At 41.6% G+C, this 22,584-nt stretch overlaps 1 protein-coding gene across 16 annotated transcripts in view; it reads left to right on the forward strand.

Annotated features, from left to right (window-relative positions):
• The window catches only part of mycbp2 (MYC binding protein 2), a 137,712-nt gene that overhangs the window by 95,755 nt on the left and 19,373 nt on the right, over positions 1-22,584 (forward strand). For 8 of the 16 annotated variants that reach the window (XM_056754676.1, XM_056754684.1, XM_056754682.1 and 5 more), the window contains 7 exons: positions 5,833-5,973; positions 14,878-15,099; positions 16,274-16,406; positions 16,517-16,642; positions 18,035-18,199; positions 20,554-22,164; positions 22,244-22,413. In XM_056754676.1, the coding sequence (XP_056610654.1) occupies positions 5,833-5,973; positions 14,878-15,099; positions 16,274-16,406; positions 16,517-16,642; positions 18,035-18,199; positions 20,554-22,164; positions 22,244-22,413 (2,568 nt within the window). The remainder of the gene's footprint in view (positions 1-5,832; positions 5,974-14,877; positions 15,100-16,273; positions 16,407-16,516; positions 16,643-18,034; positions 18,200-20,553; positions 22,165-22,243; positions 22,414-22,584) is intronic. The other 8 variants (XM_056754688.1, XM_056754694.1, XM_056754686.1 and 5 more) reach the window with 6 other exon arrangements.

Here is a 22,584-nt window from a genome sequence, read left to right on the forward strand (position 1 = left end):
ACATCTCGACTTCCCTAACACAAATCAAACTTCTCTAAGCCCATGTCTGGAAATTACGCAGAGATATGCGACTGCTGAGATAGCTTTGACTGTGGCATCTGAAAGACATATAGGTCCAGACTCTTGAGCTTCAGAGAGTGACATTGTTGAGTATGTGCAAATGTCAGTTAGATTATGCAAAGAATTTTGATATTCAATCCATTTTCCCTTGAAACTTTCTGGGAGGCTTGAATCCCAATCACTGCCTTGCACCATAATCTCTCTAAGCAGTAGCCGTCCTTATATAGTTATCGGTGCCAGGAAACAGAACGGATCGACGGAACATCTGTCATAATACTCCATTTTACTCTGAGACTTCGTTGATCAGGTAGATAGTCTACAAACAGATTGAGATTCTGAAGGCTTTTGGCTCGATCTTCCATTGGAAATGTGTCAGGGTTTCGTCCTTCCTGTTTCGGGCTTTCATGCCTTGTGGACGGGACCGTGACAGTACAATGTCTTGTATGTATGTTTTGTTATTTGTGGAGACACGCGGCTGTATGTTTTGATATTTCGTCTCCTGTCCGTGTAGCTCCGCCCCTTGTTTCTCTGTTAGTCTCCCATTAGTGTTTTATCTCCGTCACCTGTCTCCCTTTAATGTTTAGCCTTGTTACGCCTCCTGTCTCATTATCCCTCGTTAGTATTCCCTTCTTAAACCCTGTGTTTCCCTAGTCCGGGGTCGGTTCGTTGTATGCTGTTCGTAAATTTTATGCTTGTATGTTTTAGGTTTGTTCTGGTTCATGCTGTGGTTTACTTGTGCGGACTTTTCCCCGCCTTTTCGTGTGGGAATGTTCGTGTAGTCTTCGTGTGATATTGTTTATTTGCTCCTGTTATTTTTACCCCCTCGTGGGTTTTGTTTTCACCATTTTGTTTGTTAAATATTTTTTACTCGCTGTACTGCATCTGGGTCCTGTTTCCCCATCACACCTATTATTCGTGACAGAAATGCATCCAACACCTCAGCTTTGTAAGAGGCCACTTTGTGGAGTTTAAGATTTGATGCAGCTAACATCCTTTGTGTTCTTGTCAGGGTGTCAATGTCTTCCTCGACAGTTGGGAATGATCTCAGGGCAAGTCTCATTCTATAAAGTGGCGCACATCCGTGCCGAATTCAGCTTTTACCTCTTGTGCTACTTTATTCAATTCAATTAAAGTTTATTTATATAGCGCTTTTCACAATGTGCATTGTTCCAAAGCAGTCAAACAGGAAAAACAGAAAAGGTAAAACACAGCACAGTGCATGGTAGCCCATTAATGGCCACTGCCGGTGAGGGGCTGTTTCTAAACACGTGAACCCTCATCCGAATAATCAACCAGATCTTTAGCTAGATCATTGTCTTTATACCAGATGAAATTAATAACATCTCTACGTCCTCAAACACAAGGAAGCAGCGGAAAATCTGCTGTAATTGCTACAGGCTCTTTCCTAAACTTTAAAAGAACACCTAGCAGACTGTTGTTCATGTCCGCCCATGAAGCAACATTTCATTAAGTAAGACGCCATTAAACTTGGCACTAGAGTCGAAAACCACACATATCAGATTGTGTATCTAAGGGTGGTACACTCCAAAGAATGGCAGATATCAGTACTCTTTGCATTCTTGCACTGGAGTAGCAAGCTCTTCATGGTGGCTATCTAGTATTTTCTGCATGAATTCCATGAAGTGAGCTTTCAATTCTGGAAATTTCTCCTGGGTGCGGTATAGAGACTTGGACCTACTCATAGCATTAGGACCTATTGTTTGGCAGATACTGCCGTGGCTCAGGAAAGGCAAGTGGGGCTACCCAGCTGTTTGTAGAATCTTGAAAGAATTAATTCTCCATGGTCCTGAGTAACTTGACATCTTCTACAGAAGGTGCAAGTTAATTGTCATTCAAGGACTGACAAAACATTGTTCGGCCTATGTCTTGATTGTTAGCCTCTCTCAGATTAAATTTACTTCTTCCAAGAGAGAGGTATTGCGAAGGAGATGTGAGCTTCTCCTTGCATGAGACATATATTTCACATGGAGGGAAATAATCTAGTCTGCCACTTTCAAGAATGTATGTTTTCATACTAGTTACCTGTGAAGGCAGCTGAGATTTCCCTAGACACACGTCACCGATAATCACCCAGCCCAGGTCCAGCTTTTGAGCAAATGCTGCATCATGTTGCCCGGGTAACCTGTCTACACCCTTAACAAGTCTCTACCAATCAGCATTTTCATCAAGAGACCTATTACTTTGGTCATCTAGCATGGCGTACATGCTTCTGTTTTTGCTGGGCTTACCATCTGGGTATACATTAAATAAACATATTTTTGAGCTAGATTTCCCTTTCAAGCCCCCACCACATACCTCTGAGCATTTGGGTGAAACCTCAGTTTGAGATATCTCTTCCTTCTTCCCGCCATGCTGTTCAGGGCGAGAGAGGCCTTGGAATGCCATGGTGCTTGACCTGGATGAAGGGCTGAAGGGTGTTTGTCACTTCGGCATTCATTACACTGTACAATTGTCACTGGCAAAGAGAATGATGTTATATGAAAACTGGGATCGTTGTCCACTTTAGTTTGTTTGCACAGAAACTCTGCAAAGAAAGAACAGGGTGGAAAGGCAACACTGTGTTCCTGCTTATAGTGAGAGGCTTCCACGTTCTTTTTTCTTGTAGTCCATACGGAAGCTTCTCTACTATGGGGTTCACTCTCCTAGCCGTATCAAGATATGACAGCCCCAGCAGGTATCCTTCTTGCTGCTAATTCTATTTCAGAGAGCAAATCACTTAATTCCATAAGCCTTTGGTGTTCTTGCGGAGTGATTTTGGGATTTTTTTCCAGTTTTGCAAACAGAGCTCCCTCTATGGCTTCTGGTGACCCATACATTTCTTCTAGCCTCTGCCATATTAAATCTAGCCCATAGGCGGCGTTCCTCGCACTTACTGTCTTAAACTGCGAGCATGCTGTGCTGAATCTGGACCTAGCCATTTAATTAGGAGATCCATCTCCTCCCCTGCTGTAAGATCCAATGTTTCAACGTCACTAAGGAATGGTGATTTCCTCGCTAGATCATTTTCTATCATCAAATCTCGTAAAGCCTGATGACACCAGTTGGTTTCTTACTAGATATTTCGCCAAATCTGCTGAGGAGTTATCACCAAAACAGATAATAGGACTTTGCTGGGAAGTTGTGACATCATTACGTGATGAGTGGTTGAAGGGATTAGGGTGATTGGCATGTGTACTATCTGTGGGAACAGTGGGCTTTAGACAGATCTTTGGAGCTTACGTGTTTTCTTTCCTCTTATCTGCTGATAGCTATGGTGACTCTGCTTGTGGCATGCTGATATTATGTGCACGACTGTTTCTGTGTAAATGCATGCTCCCACTACTTACATAATCCTGAGTGTGTTGTCGTGTGCTCTGCTCTTGAAGGAGATGAGGGTTATGTTCACTTCCAGTCTCTAACTGAGCTTCCATTACAACCGCTTTGGCTAGTGCAGCTTCTGCTTCTCTTTCTACAATGCATTTAAAGTGGCTTCTAAGCGGGCCTTCTCAGTTTTTATTTCTATCTCTTTATTTGAGAATGAAACTCGTGCCAAAGCAGCCTCAGCTTCCACACGTGCCTTAGCGGCCACCATATTGACGTGGGAAATTTGGGATGACCAACTGGAGTGGTTTGACCTTGTTAAATGAGAAGACTTAGCTGAACAGGAGGCAACAGACCGCACTTCTAACTTCATATTCATTGACTTGCTTCAAAGTCTCTGGTAGGTGTGATGAGCATGAGGTATCCACTTCAACCATGGCACCTTACCTACTTGTTGTCATGCTAGCCTGGGCGTCATCACTCACAATCCAGCACAGACATCCTCATTCTTCTCGCTAGCTTCCCTTGTAATATAACTCTGTAATATAAAATTGTTAGCAATTTTACATAAAACATCTTTCATATCCATGAAGCTGACACCATCGTCTGATGCCCCCATTCTCCAATTTATATTAAAATCTTTAAATTATAACATCATAAACTTGTGAATAGTCGACTAATGGCCTAAATGAATTACTGCTAGTCGACTGGAAAAATCTTTAGGCAGCCCTAGATAAATTTCATTTGTCAATAAAAGATAATACATTTTTTAATGAATTGTTACTATCGTGGCCTCGTTGAACCCACATTCAATTATCCAGCAAGTTAAACAACTTCACTCAATAACTCCCGGAACCAAGAAGTGATATTGAGAGTGTAACTTTATCACATGAATGGCGCAAACTGAAAATACAATACATACAATGATAAGTTGCCTTTTCTATAACAATTTACTATATTATAAATAAGCATAACCTGTGCTTATATTGACAACTGAACTCAGTCAACAAGTTTGCTATACTTTCAAAAATAGGATATTAACTTTATAAAATAATAGCAGATGTGAAAGATGAGAAAATATGGAAAGTATTGGCAATCATAAACAAGCCATTCCAAATAACTACAAATATGCATCTTTAACTACACAACATGCACAGAACACAATCATGAGTAATGGCAAAACCAGATTATTTACAGGGAATGCCTTATAAATAACTTTGAACAGAGTATGTCTTTAGATTAATGAATGCCAATAACATGAATAATCTGTCTCTGAATTATTCTTTTTGTGATGACATCACTAATGGTATAGCCTTTTACCGATGAGGTTAATTTCTATTTGCTTGCAATGCCTCACAAGAGGTCGCTGGGCTACATTATATTATAACTGGCGATGCCAGGACAGTTACATTTAATTACCCATTAGCAGATTTTGAAGCAAGTTATGTCAAAGGGTTTTTACTTTGCTGGGAACTGACATTTAGCATCTGCATTCTCTGTTTTCCTCAACACATGAGGATTCACCATAACAGCAATTAATGCTGCGCATTAAAGCGAAAGTGAAGCATCCAGTCAAGTTTACATCATTTATTAAAGGGGTTTCCACAAAGATCAAAAATGATATAATAAACCAGATAAATATTATAATTTAGAATAAAAAAAATGATTCCTATTTATAGGTTTTGTAGCAAGGGCGTCGCCATCTTGCAGTACCGCTGACTGTGACGTCACGGGGTAGGTTGCCTAGCATGAGTTCAACAGACACAATGGCAGAGACCATGTTAAATACAGGACAGTGGGGAATTAAATAAGAAAAGATACAGACTGAGAGCGTGAAACATGGAAACTGTAAAGTTACAGAGGAAGTATTTACAGTTAGAAAAATGAGAAATTAGTTAATAAACATTGAAAGGGGGTGTTAATTAATTGTCTTTTATAGAAGTTTACCAACCTAGACATATTTAAATAAATATGTTAAATTACACATTTAAATATCCGTGAGTTTTGATTAAGACCCTGTTGAATATTTCACCAATCAGACAGGAATTGTGATTTGTTGCAGCTTTACAGTTTCCATGTTTCCGGTCTCAGTCTTTATCTTTTCTTATTTAACCTCCACTGTCCTGTATTTTACATTGTCTATACCATTGTGTCTGATGAACTTAGACAAGGCAACCAACCCTGTGACGTCACCTTCAGTGGTTCTGCAAGATGTTGAAACCCTTGCTACAAAACCTATAATAACCCATCTCTTTTCTTTTAAATGTTAACATTCATCTAGTTTATTATATAATTTTTGATTGAAGTGGAAACCCCTTTAATAAATGATATTAACTTGACTGGATGCTGTACTTCCGCTTTAACTGGCTCTGCAGCCTTGGAGGCTCACCTGAGGGGTGTGTTTGCAGTTACAGGAGGGCGTGGCTTCGCTCTGTTGCTTGTTTCCCATAGATCCACAATGATGATGGTGTCTGGCTCAGACTGAATGATGACACAGTAAAGAAGTATGTTCCCAACATGAATGGGTACACTGAAGCCTGGTGCCTCTCTTTTAACCAGCATCTGGGCAGAAGCCTCCTGCTCCCCGTCGATGTAAGTAAAGCCCTCGCACTTTCTGGATTGGCAGGAATACACTGCTTATTTGGGATGGAAAAATGTATATGCATAACTTTTGACTGCGTAATTCGAGTCTCTTTTTAGTAGGGTGATGAGTCTATGTACTTGAATTTGGCTCTGTGTAAAGTGAATCAACGGTATCAAGTCACCCACTCCCAAATGTCTACAAGCATGCTGTGCCAAAAACCTACAAAGGCCAGCGAAATATGTCTTTGCATGTTGCAGTGCTACTGTGTAGTTTTGTTCGGGCATGATCACCCAGGCACAAGGATGTAAAGTGGGTGCATGTCACTAACTCATGCATACTGTTTTGCATGAATATAACCAAAATTATGTCGCTTGACATTTAAATTAGTTGTTTTCATTAAAGTGATTTATTTAAGAAACAACTATATTTTAAAATGGCTGTTAATCAAAATCATGCGAAGAACCATATTTTTGTAGATCTATTCTGTTGTTTTATGCATCAATTAAATGAGTCTGTACTTTAAATGGTTAACAATCAGTTGCCATGCCCAATTTAAAAACCTGTGATTCATGTGTGAATCTGTGACTAGTTACAGTGCTCAACTGTTTTTAAAAAAGTGACTGGTAAAAAATAGACATAAAAAGGATGCTGAAATTTATGGTAAGCCGAATAAGCTTTAAATCGTTCTCAGGATATGAATTTTTGATATCAAGAATATAATCTCTAATAGTAAAAATTGCTAATTGCTATCAGTAATTACATTTTCACTAGTAAAAGTGTAAATTCTTGATATCAACAATCATGCAATCACTCGCAGAAATTTGTATTCTTGATATCATTTTTTTATTTCAACTAGTATAAAAAATAAGTAATTGCATTTTTGCCAGTCAAATTCAATTTCGGATATCAATAATTAATTTCTTGCATATAAAAAATATTTTTTCAGATATCAGAAATGCAATTCTTAATATTAAAAAACATAATTTTGTATATCAATAATTGTGTGGGTACGAGTGATAACGTCTATTCTTGATATCAACATTTGAATTACTACATGTTAAAATGCCAATTTCTGATATCAATAATTACATTTTCACTAGTGACAATGTCAATTCTTGATATCCATAACGTGATTGTGACTAGTAAGAAAGCCATTTTAGATATCTTCAATTACTCTCATATTAATCTATTCCCTGATATCAGAAATACCAAATGAAAGTCCATCCATCCATCCATCTTCTTCCGCTTATCCGGGGGGGGGTCGCGGGGGCAGCAGTCTAAGCAGGGATGCCCAGACTTCCCTCTCCCTAGACACTTCCTCCAGCTCTTCCGGGGGGACACCGAGGCGTTCCCAGGCCAGCCGGGAGACATAGTCCCTCCAGCGTGTCCTAGGTCTTCCCCGGGGTCTTCTCCCGGTGGGACATGCCCGGAACACCTTCCCGGGAAGGCGTCCAGGGGGCATCCGGAAAAGATGCCCGAGCCACCTCAGCTGGCCCCTCTCGATGTGGAGGAGCAGCGGATCTACTCTGAGCTCCTCCCGAGTGACCGAGCTTCTCACCCTATCTCTAAGGGATCGCCCGGCCACCCTGCGGAGAAAGCTCATTTCGGCCGCATGTATCCGCGATCTTGTCCTTTCGGTCATGACCCACAGCTCATGACCATAGGTGAGAGTAGGAACGTAGATTGACCGGTAAATCGAGAGCTTCCCCTTGCGGCTCAGCTCCTTCTTCACCACGACAGACCGGTACAGCGTCTGCATTACTGCAGATGCTGCCCCGATCCGTCTGTCAATCTCCCGTTCCATCCTTCCCTCACTCGTGAACAAGACCCCCAGATACTTGAACTCCTCCACTTGAGGCAGGAACTCTCCACCTACCTGAAGTGAGCAAGCCACCCTTTTCCGACTGAGAACCATGGCCTCAGATTTGGAGGTGCTGATTCTCATCCCAGCCGCTTCACACTCGGCTGCAAACCGTCCCAGTGCATGCTGAAGGTCCTGGTCTGATGGGGCCAGCACGATGACATCATCCGCAAAAAGCAGAGATGAAATCGTGTGGTCCCCAAACCCGACACCCTCCGGCCCCTGGCTGCGCCTAGAAATTCTGTCCATAAAAATTATGAACAGAACCGGCGACAAAGGGCAGCCCTGCCGGAGTCCAACATGCACCGGGAACAAGCCCGACTTACTGCCGGCAATGCGAACCAAGCTCCTACTCCGGTCGTACAGGGACCGGATGGCCCTTAGCAAAGGGTCCCGAATCCCATACTCCCGGAGCACCCTCCACAAGATGCCGCGAGGGACACAGTTGAATGCCTTCTCCAAATCCACAAAACACATGTGGATTGGTTGGGCAAACTCCCATGAACCCTCCAGCACCCTGGAGAGGGTATAGAGCTGGTCCAGTGTTCCACGACCGGGACGGAAACCACACTGTTCCTCCTGAATCTGATGTTCTACCATCGGCCGGATTCTCCTCTCCAGTACCCTGGCATAGACTTTCCCGGGGAGGCTGAGAAGTGTGATCCCCCGATAGTTGTAGCACACCCTCCGGTCCCCCTTCTTAAAAAGAGGGACCACCACCCTGGTGGTCTGCCAGTCCAAGGGCACTGTCCCCGACCGCCACGCGATGCTGCAGAGGCGTGTCAGCCAAGACAGCCCCACAACATCCAGAGACTTGAGGTACTCAGGGCGGATCTCATCCACCCCCGGTGCCTTGCCACCGAGGAGTTTCTTGACTACCTCGGTGACTTCAGCCCGGGTGATGGGCGAGTCCGCCTCTGAGCCCTCTGCCTCTGCTTCCTCAAAGGAAGACGTGACGGCGGGATTGAGGAGATCCTCGAAGTATTCCTTCCACCGCCCGATGATATCCCCGGTCGAGGTCAACAGCTGCCCCCCTCCACTGTAAACAGTGTTGATAGGGCACTGCTTCCCCCTCCTGAGGCGCCGGACGGTTTGCCAGAATGTCTTCGAGGCTGACCGATAGTCTTTCTCCATGGCCTCACCGAACTCCTCCCAGGCCCGAGTTTTTGCCTCCCCAACCACTCGGGCTGCAGTCCGCCTGGCCTGTCGGTACCTGTCATTTGCCTCGGGAGTCCCACAAGCCAACCAGGCCCGATAGGACTCCTTCTTCAGCTTGACGGCCTCCCTTACTTCCGGTGTCCACCACTGGGTTCGGGGGTTGCCGCCTCGGCAGGCACCGGAGACCTTACGGCCACAGCTCCGAGTGGCTGCGTTGACAATGGAGGTGGAGAACATGGTCCACTCGGACTCAATGTCTCCAGACTCCCTCGGGATCTGGTCGAAGCTCTGCCGGAGGTGGAAGTTGAAGATCTCCCTGACAGGCGATTTGGCCAAACGTTCCCAACAAACCCTCACAGTACGTTTGGGTCTGCCGAGTCTGTCCAGCTTCCTCCCCCGCCATTGGATCCAACTCACCACCAGGTGGTGATCAGTTGACAGCTCCGCCCCTCTCTTCACCCGAGTGTCCAAGACATACGGCCGTAGGTCAGATGAAACAACTACAAAGTCGATCATCGACCTCCGGCCTAGGGTGTCCTGGTGCCATGTGCACTGATGGACACCCTTATGCTTGAACATGGTGTTCGTTATGGCCAAACTGTAACTAGCACAGAAGTCCAATAACAGAACACCACTCGGGTTCAGATCAGGGTGGCCGTTCCTCCCAATCACGCCCCTCCAGGTGTCACTGTCGTTGCCCACGTGGGCGTTGAAGTCCCCCAGCAGAACGACGGAGTCCCCAGTCGGGGCGCTTTCCAGCACCCCTCCCAGAGTCTCCAAGAAGGCCGGGTACTCTACACTGCCATTTGGCCCATAGGCACAAACGACAGTGAGAGACCTACCCCCGACCCGAAGGCGCAGGGAAACGACCCTCTCGTTCACCGGGGTAAACTCCAACATATGGCGGCTGAGCTGGGGGGCTATAAGCAAACCCACACCAGCCCGCCGCCTCTCACCCTGGGCAACTCCAGAGTAGTGAAGAGTCCATCCTCCCTCGAGAAGTGTGGTTCCAGAGCCCAAGCTGTGCGTAGAGGTGATCCCGACTATCTCTAGTCGGAATCTCTGAACCTCACGCACAATCTCCGGCTCCTTCCCCGCCAGAGAGGTGACGTTTTATGTCCCTAGAGCTAGATTCGGCGTCCAGGGATCGGGTTGTCGAGGTCCCTGCCTTCGACTACCACCCGATCCACTTTAGACCGGCCCCTTACGGTCCCTCCTGTAGGTGGTGGGTCTACGGGAGGGTGGCCCCACGTCGCTCCTTCGGGCTGAGCCCGGCCGGACCCCATGGGGAAAGGCCCAACCACCAGGCGCTCGCATACGAGCCCCAACCCCGGGCCTGGCTCCAGGGTGGGGCCCCGGCTGCGCCCTGCCGGGCGACGTCACGGTCCTCGATATTGTTGTCATCATAAGGTTATTTTGAACCGCTCTTGGTCTGACCCGTCGCCTAGGACCTGTTTGCCTTGGGAGACCCTACCAGGGGCATATAGCCCCAGACAACATAGCTCCTAGGGTCTTTCGGGTACTCAAACCCCTCCACCACGATAAGGTGGCAGTTCAAGGAGAGGCAAATGAAACGTTAAAATTAATTTAAAGATATTGAGAATGAGCATTTCAACTAGTGAAAATGTACTTCTTGATTTCAGGAATTTCCTTATTTTCTAGTGACAATTTAATTGTTGATATCAAAAATTATGGTAAGGTATAGTAAGAATTGCATTTCAGAAAATGTACATGTAAGAAATTAATTATTGATATCTGAATTGGAATTTGAATGGCAGTCTTATGTTGATATTTAACTAGTAAAAATAAAATTACTGTTATCAAAAATTTATATCCTGAGAGTGATTAAAAGCTAATATTTCTTTCCATAGTAATGTACAATGTACTATAGACAATAGATTGCAGCAGCTAGTACAGTATAATCAGGTTTGTTATTTATTAGATTCATTGTGCAGCCCTACTGCATTGTAAAACATCATACTGCATGTGGTGTGAATAATATCTGTTTATCATGATAGTAAAGAAGTGTAAAAACTGCATCCTGATAGAAACTCGCAAGGTAAAGCACTAATGAGAACAGATAAAAATGTATTTGCTCCATGGCACAGAAACCTTTACAATATCACAGGAGTCAAAATTTGTTGATCTGTTAAAATGCTTTTTACAAAATTAGCTGACGGTTTCACAGGATTGAATGAGGTTTTGCAATGAAAAAAGCTGTCTGAACTAACAATGCTCTGTCTAAACATTGGTCCATGATTCTGAGAGCATAAATGGCTATAACAACGTCATCAGGATGCCCAGTGTGAACAGCATGACACACCACTAATTTTTTTTGGAAGATTATGAATCTTCATATTTCTTTGATTTGTTTTTCTGTATTTTCATGTGATTTGTTGTAATTGGAGCATTCTGAATACAAATCTTAAGCAGACTGTTTAATTTCTCTCTTACTGTCTCGAAATTAAGCATACAAACAATGAAGTATACAAACAAAAACAACCTGCCACGATAATGAACCCATCTCTTCCAAAAAAAGACAAACCATACCATCTGCGTTTTTGTCTTAAGGTTATTCCCCACGTGTTTTGACTTCCTTGTAATGTGTTGCTTAGAATATCTTTAGCGCTAGCCAAGGAGTCAGGGATATCAACTTTTTGTCTTGGACGACCTTATCTTGTTTTCCACAGGTGAGTTGTCAGAAGGCGAGATGTGTGTAGAGTGACTGCTGCTATTTTTCCACCAGTATTTCTCATTACTTTGAGACTTGAAATTGTGTGATTACATATTTCGGAGCATCATCAAAGTTGCATGTTTAATTGTTGTAAATCTTGTGAGTGAAACCAAATATAAATTGGATCATCTTTACCTTGTATGCACAGAGAGCACATTTTAAGTGTCTTATAAGAACCTTATGATCATCACATTTCATTTGTTAGGTTTACAAAACATAGTCAGTTGCATGAGGATTTTACAGAAAAAGCGGGGATGAACATGCATGTTTTTATTTTTCATACAGTAATATTTTGTCAATTAACAGTAGACAGCATGCCTTCCCTGATATAAGTCAACGTTATTATTTAGGAAACTGTTATATAGTCATATTTGCGACCTCTGATGTAACATCACAATTAGAATTGTTTTATACCACAGGGCTTTTGAATGCTTCAATCTGATTGGTTGACAAATGTTCTATGGGCATACATTGACTTTCAGTAAATGCAAACCTATGAAGATATTCTAGGTCTGCCGACCTTACTATCACTTTGCCAAGTTTATATAACAGAAAAGTTAGAGTGTTGCGTACAGGCCACCACCACACATATCACCCTGCTCTTGATCTGACATTAAAAATGTCAAACTTAACTGTACATGGAAACGCGTGCAGTTTTGTTTCAATAAACAAAGCATTTCAAAAACAATATAGAAATACATAAACTGAAACAGAAAAAACTAAATAGAAAAATACAAATCCCTTTTATCTTCACTCAACCATATAGACAGGTGCTACAGTAGGTGAAAAAAGACATATTTTCTTGTACACTTTTACACAGTAAACATGTCTGTACAAGTGTTAGACCAGAATAAAACAAATAGCACATAATTTGCATGTAACTACACAGCAGCAAATGTACACAATGTGCGTAGTGTACACAAGATAATGACACATAATTTACATATAACTGCACAGCAGCAAATGTACACACAATGTGTGTAGTGTAAAACGTAATGGTGTATTACAGTAAATGTATAAAGTCAGTAACTAAGACAGTGTACAAAGATGTGCCTGCTTGTGGGGGGATAATGAATGAACAAACACTGATAGCTTATCAGGTTCTGCTTCGTTTTCCTCTTCATGCTGCATATAACTGATAACAAATAGCCTTTATTTTGATAGACCAACTCTTTCAAAAGTTTGAATGATTTTTTTTACAGACGAAAGTAGAAGGCGCTGGCCACACAAACATAAAAAAACATAACAAAAAATCCAGGCCTGGTCCTCTCTCGTCGTACACTCCTTTCGCTCGTCCTTTTATGCTTCCAATCTCCTCCGTCATAGATGCAAGATCGGTGCAACGCGCAGCAGACACTAATCACTCGCGTTCCCTCACGGCTCTAGCCTGAACATTTGTTTGCGTATTCAAGTATGACTCGATGTCCGATGTCGATCAAATGACTCGGGTCCGTTCATTTATTCCAAAGTTAATGCATACCCGAGGTGAGGTATATATATTAGTATTATTAGTAGAGATGCACCGATTTCAATTTTCTTTGCTGATTTCCGATTTTATCATAAGTGAAACCTGCCGATTCCGATTTTGTATCCACAAACTATGATTGACAGTATATAAAAAACCATTAACTTTTCTTCAATTCACATTTTTTCATATTTATTTATTATCATTACATAAATTATTGAACATTACAATTTCCCTAAATACAGTTCTACAACCTGCATTAAATATCAGAATCTTCTCTTGCCCAAATAACTCTTAAATTGAAGAACTCTTATTTTCTATGACTGAAAATAAGTATAAATAATTAAATATAATTAAACTTAATCACTTGATAAAAAGTAAAAAAAATCTTATGAGTGAATTCTACTCTAAATATGTATATGTATTTGCCCTTTTTTGTGTAAGTAAAGATATATATCAGATATATATCACAAATATTGGTTGATTTATACATTTTTTATAGCTTGTATTTTTTTCAATTCGTGTTGAATGTCATTTTACCTCAGTGAAATGACCATAGTTTTAACGTAAGACAATTAATCGGGTGGACTGGAATTACACATAGTGAATGACTTCAACATGAGTTTAGCATCACAGTTAGCATGTAGTACATACCCGAAGTATACGCACCGATTTGCAATACATTTTTTATAGCTTGTATTTTTTTCAAGTCGTGTTGAATGTCATTTTACCTCAGTGAAATGACCATAGTTTTAACGTAAGACAATTAATCGGGTGGACTGGAATTACACATAGTGAACGACTTCAACATGAGTTTAGCATCACAGTTAGCATGTAGTACATACCCGAAGTATACGGAGCAACGAAGGTGAACTACTGGACAGTGAAACATTTTCTGTGCACTACATGATGTGTGTGTGCGCGCGCGGAGACTCGCCCAGTTCGGTGGAACCATGCAGTCACGAGCGTAAATGAGCCGTGAAAGACAGCCGTCTTGAACAGACGTTTACTTGCGTATTTGACGTTATTGCCTGCGTCGCTGCCAACATATGATCGGCTTCGAATCGAATTCAGTTTCTGATCGGTCAATCGGTGCACCTCTAATTATTAGGGTTGATTAGGATTTTTTGCTCAGATCTAATAATTTATTTAAAAAAATACATACACTTTACTGACATAAACAAGTTTTTTTTGAATAGCTATTGTCTATTGAAATACTTTTCAGTTGTGTTTTAAAATGTGAATAATAGTACCAACCATCATAACCAACTTTGCTGTTTTGTGAAGAGAAAACCATGGGCCCTGGATTCCCATACTTTGTGTCAATCAGAGAATGTGAACAAAGCAGAGCGGTGTGACACACCACTCAATATTTTTCTCTATGAATGCGCGCTTCGCTTAGTCGCTCACTAACCAAGCAAAAGCTCACGCTTAACCAAATCCTGCTCAGATCCCGCTCAAAAAATTAAATCATATTACATTTTTCCTACTTTATTTCCTTGAACATTTATTTTGCTGCCACTGTTTTGCAATAGAACATTGAAAAATACTCAGAAAAGAAAAATCTACTAGCATCTCTTTCTCCACATCTACCATAAAATATTAACATTTTATTTCAGTATTTAAATATTGAGAACATGTATTTTATGTACCTCCTACTTAAAAACTGTAACCTGCGTCCTTTGGTTTTGCAGGAGGGCAGGTCAAGTTTGGATCAATATGGAAACGAAACCAGCGGCCGTCCTTATCAGGAGACCACCATACGTGGCCTAAACACAGGCCTGGGTGGTGGACCAGGTCTTTATAAGGTAGTGAAGACCGGACCTTCTGGTCACAACATCAGAAGCTGCCCAAACCTTAGAGGTATCCCCATTGGAATGTTAGTTCTGGGGAACAAAGTCAAGGCGGTAGGCGAGGTATGGACTCCCAACTGTGTTACTGTAGCTGCCAATAAATGACTGACTAGACAGATTCTTGTTAGTTCTGCAGTTTCTGTAACACAAACTTTTGATCTTTCTTTACACAAATAGAAAACCTCTTGTGTAACTCCCATTTTATAGCAAAAGCACGCAAAAAGATCTTTTGTGTGGGATTATTTTTCTATATTTTGACATCAGGAACCAACTAGCACGGCTTCAGCTTTTGCAAAGTAACAGTACACTATAACATGCTCCAGCAGGAAAATCTGTTATTGATATTGTACTAGATTGTTGTTGATACCAAATGGTATTGGAAATTCATATTTTAGTAAAATTATGATGACATTAAGTTTGTGCAAAGGTGTAAAGGCATCTCTGAATTTTGACTTTGTAAGAATTTAAGTGGCTGCTCTTTATTATCCTTGTTGAAACTTGAATTGATTTATCAACTGGATGTTACATTTGAATGACAGAAGATGAATTTTGATAAAGTATAGTGAAACTGAGGAATTTCATTAGTCAAATGGACGTTTTGTACATAAATATGTACACACATTATTTATTTATAAGATCTTGGGATTAAGGATGGAATTGTGGGAAGCTGATTGGTCCTTAAAGACTTTTTTTTTTTTGTAAGTCTATATTCATTAAATAATATTCAATAATATAATATAACTATAATCATTGTAGTTTGCACTTCAGATGCCAAGTTTTCAAACAAATAAATGTACCAGTAACTGAATTTCAATAAAGTTTTTTTTAAATGCATCCTGTTCATAACATCAGTTCAAATTCAGTTCTGAATGGCATAAAACACCTGGTAAGCTCTTTCTTTTATGCCATTTGAAATGTCATCATGTTTGATTGGGGTATCACTGGACTTGGCTTTTTTGTTCTCTCAGCAGAGGGTGTGGTGTGTCATACTGTCCTCAAATGCTCTCTAAATCTGAATCAACAAATTTACACAAATTCTGCTATGCTGCTCCCAAATACTCCCTTAACAATGAAGTTGATTTCAAAATGGTATCTTTCTTTAGGTTGCAGTTCATAAAGCCTGAGAAATAAATGGTATTATTAGATAGTTTGCAACTATCTAAACACGCTTTATTTTAGACCCGCTACTGTTTTGTTAACTAATCAGTCTAATAAAATAAAGTTGTTTCTGTATCAGGTGATTAACCCAGAGGGCACATGGGTTCAGCTGGATAAGAACAGTGTGGTGGAGTTCTGTGAGAGTGATGAAGGTGAGGCCTGGTCTCTATCCCGAGACAGAGGAGGGAATCAGTATCTGCTGCACGAGGAAGGTAACACACATGCTTCTTTTTTTTCTGGTCTTTGATGACGAATTAAAGAGAGATTTTAGTCAAACTTAGTGGTTGGTGGTTTTAAGGCTATTTTACATTTTCTGGAATAGAGCAAGTGATTTTGGAGCATGGAGCCCAGACCCCACCTCCCAGCCCTTTCTCAGTCCAGGCATTTAATAGGGGCATGGGCAGCTCAGGAGCTCAGGGCTTCGACTATGGCATTTCCAACAATAAAGGTGAGCTAAATTCAGAAGAGAAAATAAGATTCATTAGTAAAAATCTATTTTAACATTGTTTCCTAATGCCTCAGACCATCTATGGTAGAATACGCACACAGAAAAGATTTTACTCTTGTTTTTAGTCTGCTTTTCACATTTGGGAACTGATTTTTTGCATGTCATATGATTTTTTTGTTTCCTTGTCATGAAAACTTAAATTAAATTAAAATTAAGCTTGTATTGTATTCTACCAAAGTCAAGAGTTAACAATGACTTTAAGGCCTGGTTTCAAAGACATGGCTTAGCTTAAACCTTGTCTGTGAAACCGGGCCTAAAACAGTTTCCACAGGTCAGTTGTCTTTCTATGCTTAAACTATCACAACCAAGTACTAAGAAGTTTCATTGTATTGTATGAACTACAATATTCAGTTCAAAATTGTTGTTTGTGAGTGAAATGTCAAGTAGGCCTCATGGAAGTTCATTGACCAAAAAGCCAAATGGTGTCTTATTAATTTTAAGGCTTTGTCGAATATTAATTTCAGCGTATGATATCTTCAGTATTATCATATGATGTACATGTAACAGGCACCAAATGTGTAAAAATAAAACACAACCAGCTCAGTTCTATCAGTGTAGTTATTTTCTGCATGCCGTAATCTTTGTGTCTTGGCTATTGTCTGCTCAGTTAACATGTTGTTGTGTGCATGGGCAAGACTCTGTGTGCTGCGACTGGGTCTTACCCATTTATACTCCACTGGCTCTCATCATTCTTTCCCCATACATCTCTGCTTAGTGGTGATACCCATAGTCTGTGTCTGAGCTGCACCACGTCTGATGGGTCCTTAATCTTAGATTCTCGATTCACCTAAATAAACCCCTGATGAACAATTAAAAGTTAAAACTGCTTTAAGTAAAGCATAATGTCAACATGCTTACAAAATTCACCTTATACAGTATATTTCTGATTTGTCAGGGCACATTCTTCTAAAGAAAAGTTTTCACGATCCAATCAGTTTCTATTCTCATAAAGTCCTTCCTACTTTTTTCTTGTTTAACTTTCCAACCCAAAAATCACATTATAAAACACCTCTTACTTAGCAACGTTCTAGATTATTCTTCTGTCATAATTTCCTTAAATTACACTTTAGAAGGGATAAAATAAAAGTATTGGTCTTCCAATGCTTTCTCTCTGACCTTGTAGGTGTTTCAGGTATAAGGTTTATTAATACCTGACCTACAACTTTTCCCAGCCCATTCCTTATTCCCCTCATGTGGTTCAGCTGACCCACTCACACCCCACATCTCCAAGTGAGTATGCCTGTGTGGGGTGTTTAACTGACTAGCGTTTTTGTATGGCTCCTTTTAAGGATCATATAAGCTGCAGCACCACCATTGTCTTCCGCATTGCAGGTGACCGGCTGAGTGCCATACTGAATTCCATTCAGTCTGGGCCTTTCCTCCCAACTCCTTCCATGTTTGAGCAAGCTGCCAAACCTCCCTCCTCCCCTGTCCACAGCCCATTTGTGTTTGGACAATCCCTTACCCAGCAGCCTCAACCGCATCCACAGCTTCCGAGTAAGTCTGTCCATCTGTTAGTTAGTGGCGGTGCTTGCATACACAGGTGCTGCTTGTTCTTGTCGTTTTTTTTTTAGCATGTGAGGTTGCGTTGAGTTTTGTTTTAGGCCTATTGGCCCTGCTTTTCTGCCATCGTACACCCGCTTGCTGGTTGTGTTGGTGATTATTTTCTTGCATGTTGTAATTTTAGTTTAATTAGCGTAGTAGCATTTAAGTTCTATAGGTTCCTCCACTGTAATTACTAACAGTATGTGTTGTGTGTCAGATCAGTTTCGGCTTTTTGCTACATGAACACTGTTTAATTTGATCATTCATTGGCTTTATTTCCTAAACTTTTCATGAGGTCCAGGAATGTGTCCAAGCAAACAAGCTCTTTAGTTTTTGCATTGTTACTCCCAATTCAATTAAAAGCACTCTTATGTATGCAAAAGAAAAGTTTAAGGTGCAGGTATCTCAATATTTTCCACAGCCAAAATACTCTAAATTTAAAGATTTTAAAGATTCATTCAAGTATACCTCCTTCAGCCATTCTGGTCAGACTCTTGCTACAGTACCCCTCTGCATTGGTTAATGCCCTGGTTTGCTTTACTCTTTTCACTACCAATCTGTCTCCCTTACAGACTCTGTCCCTCTACTTGTTGCTCTTTCTTTATTCATTTTTCTATCTCTAGATGACTCTCTCCATTTACTCCTGGTATTTACAGCCTGGTATATCAGAGGATCTCATCGCAAGCGTCAAATGTTGAACATGCTTTCACCAAGGACATTGTGGTTAATAATTTATCAGAATGTTGGTTTTGGCTTAGGGTCAGTGTTCTGTTCTTCTGAACATATTATTTTCCAAATATGTATACATTTCTTTGTTCTGATTAACACAGAAGACATTTTGAAGAATCTAAGAAAGCAAACAGTTCTGGGGCACTTTTGACTACCATTGCATTTTTCCTACTATGATAGTATATGGGCGGCAAAATCTGTCTGGTTATAAGCATTTTTCCAAATATTTTTCTCCGTGTTTCATCAGAATAAAGAAATGTATACAGATTTGGAACAGCTCGAAGGTGTGTAAATTATGACAGAATATTAATTTTTGAGTGAAGCATTCTTTTAATAGAGGTTGTTAATGGACGTCACACAGCGTTGAATGTTGTCCCATCTTTGGAGGATGGCTGCTAGTGCATTCAATACAACGTTTTGTTTTTCTTGTTTGATTAGAATATATAACTATGGTAGGTTGATCTTGCTGTGTTAAAAACTCCAATATCATCACGCAGAATCGTTCAGGAAAAGCCCCCTGGTTCTTTCACTTTCGATTTTTCCATATTTCAAACAAAACAAGTAACGGTACTTATCAAAACATTAATAGCAGTGGAGTATTATGCAGATGGCTGCGCTACTGCAACATGCAACATAGGGCGTGATGTCACCTTCAAATTCTCTTTACTGGTGTCAGTGGGATCCAAAATGTTTTAGGTAACGGAAGTCAGTTAATTTCGGTAATAGGTAGTTTCCAAAGGTAGCCACATCCCATTTGTGGCGTAAACACGAACTAGGCGACATTAAGTGTCTTATGTAGTTAGAAAATCAGACAGCATTTATTTCACAAGTGGTGATGTCAGACATTTGAGACATGCACCAGGATTAAACTGCGATGTGTCTAAACTGACTATTAGTGACCAGACAGATGTTTATATGAGATGAGAACAGGGCTAGAGTCTTTCTTGGGTATTCCTATCTTTTCCCCTTTCCCTCATTCATCGGCTCTTTATCTTTCATTCTCTGACTGAATTCCTCTTTTCAGGCTTTGTTGTTTACTTTCCTTGCCACTCTTTTCCGCTATAGATGATTCATCACGCAGCCTTGCTTCACGTGAGCCTGTGCACAAAAGCAGTGTGACCAGGGCTGGCACCGCTCTCTCATCTCTTGTTCTCAGACAAAAGGGTGGGTAATGCATGTCTTGTCATGGGAGCACCTTGGAGATTCACTACGGGATGGGTTTCTTGTCATCCTCTCTTCCACCTTCCATTTGTTTACCCTCTTAGACCTAAATGGAGTATGTAGTGCTTTGGAATATATATGGTACAAGCCCTGACAAAATATTTCTTATGATACATATATGAAGTGCATAAATTAATACTTGTATGAGCACGTTAATGAGCACATTGAGTTGTGCTTGGATTTTACTGGATTCTTCTTGATGCAATGTACTGTTTTGCTTTTTATAACCTCCTTTCCTTTGTATGTTGTTTTTTTACTTTTTTTGTTTTCTCAGCTGTTTTCTTATGACAAGATAAGGTGCATTGCTGTACAACTGGGTTGTGCATTGGTAACTGTTCATTTGTTAAAATACGCAGGTGACAGGGAAAATGTGCCCAGTCGGTCCATGTCTCCAGGCAGCAAGCATCGTCAGGAGAGTCGTTCTTCCAGACCAGACAGTCACTCAGGCCGAACCACTTTAGTTGACCAGGTGAAGAGCAAGAACAATGACAGTATGTCTGCCAGTGAACCCCTCATCCTAAAATCAGATACAGGCAAACTGCGTTCTGATTCTCATAGCCGTTCTCATTCCCCTAACCACAACACCCTGCAAGCTCTGAAAGCCGATGGCCGAACGGCTGAGTCTCCGAACCCTGGGTCCCGTTCTTCCTCACCCAAACAAAAGATTTATTCCTCAGGCAGATCCAGCCCTTCCAGTGCCAATGCCCCACGCTCCTCTTCTCCTCATGATAAAAACCTTCCTTCTAAAGTTAGTCCATCTTCTAAAGCTCACCTGGACCCACCTCGTGAGAGATCCAAATCAGACTCCTATACGCTGGATCCTGACACTCTTAGAAAAAAGAAGATTCCTCTTATGGAGCCTCTGAGGGGCAGATCTACTTCACCAAAGCCAAAACCACCAGCCAAAGAGGGCAAAGGATGCAGTAATGTTGAAAACCGAGCCCCATCTCCTCACGTAGTGCAGGAAAACCTCCACAGTGAGGTGGTGGAAGTGTGCAGGTCTAGCGCATTGTTGTCTAGCGAAGAAGCTAATGATGAGAATGCAGAGCAGCATAGTGCTGAAGAGGGCTCCTCCAAGGTGCACTTTAGTATTGGAAAAGCCCCGGTCAAGGAGGACCTTGAAAGTCGTTCTTCACCCAAAATCAGCCGTAAGACTTCCAGCAGGCATGTGAGACCCAAAAAAGACAAATCAGGGCCACTCTTTAAGAGTGAGAATGTACGCCCCACAGAACCAGCAAAGCAGGCCATGTCACCATCGGTTGCCGAATGTGCTCGTGCTGTGTTTGCTGCCTTCTTGTGGCATGAGGGTATAGTCCATGATGCCATGGCGTGCTCATCCTTTCTCAAGTTCAACCCTGAGCTGACCAAAGAGCATGCACCTATTCGCAATTCTCTCAGCTGCCAGCAAGGCTTTGACGAGAAGGAGAGCAAACTAAAGAACCGCCATTCACTGGAGATCTCCTCTGCTCTCAACATGTTCAACATATCACCCCATGGCCCAGACATCTCCAAGATGGGAAGCATCAACAAGAACAAGGTTCTGTCCATGCTAAAAGAGCCACCCTTGCCTGAGAAGTGCGAAGATGGGAAAAGTGAGGCGGTCGTCTATGAGATAACAAGTCACTCCACCATGAGGTCCAAGTCTATCTTGCCTCTCACCCTTCAGCACCTAGTATCCTTCTGGGAGGACATATCTATGGCAACCATAAAAGCAGCTACACAGAACATGATTTTTCCCAGTCCAGGTTCCAGCGCTATCCTAAAAAAGAAGGAGAACGAAAAGGATGGCAAGAAGGCAAAGAAGGAGAAGAAGAAAAAGGAGAAAGCCGAGGTGCGTCCCAGGGGGAACCTCTTTGGGGAGATGGCACAGTTAGCTATGGGAGGCCCAGAGAAGGATACCATCTGTGAGCTGTGTGGAGAATCTCACCCGTATCCTGTTACTTACCACATGAGGCAGGCCCACCCAGGTACAGGTCTATCCATGCCAATTCTTTATCATTCTTTCATCAGCTGTCATTCTTCAGTTGTTTTATTGTTTTCTTTCAGGCTGTGGCCGGTATGCTGGGGGTCAGGGCTATAACAGTATTGGCCACTTCTGTGGAGGCTGGGCTGGTAACTGTGGAGATGGTGGAATTGGAGGGAGCACCTGGTATCTGGTGTGTGATCGTTGTAGAGAGAAATACCTTAGAGAGAAACAAACAGCTGCTAGGGAAAAGGTATACCTTCACAACCATTACACATCCATGTTTGGAGATGCATATTATTAGCAAGTATTGCATACTTGAAACTTAACTACATTTGACATTTGAAAATGTGAAGAAAAGTTGACGCTTTTAAAACTATTTCGCCCTGAACTGCTGACATGGTATGTTTGTATTAATTATTCA

Source organism: Triplophysa dalaica, chromosome 8 (assembly GCF_015846415.1).
Source record: "Triplophysa dalaica isolate WHDGS20190420 chromosome 8, ASM1584641v1, whole genome shotgun sequence".
Lineage (NCBI taxonomy): Eukaryota > Metazoa > Chordata > Actinopteri > Cypriniformes > Nemacheilidae > Triplophysa > Triplophysa dalaica.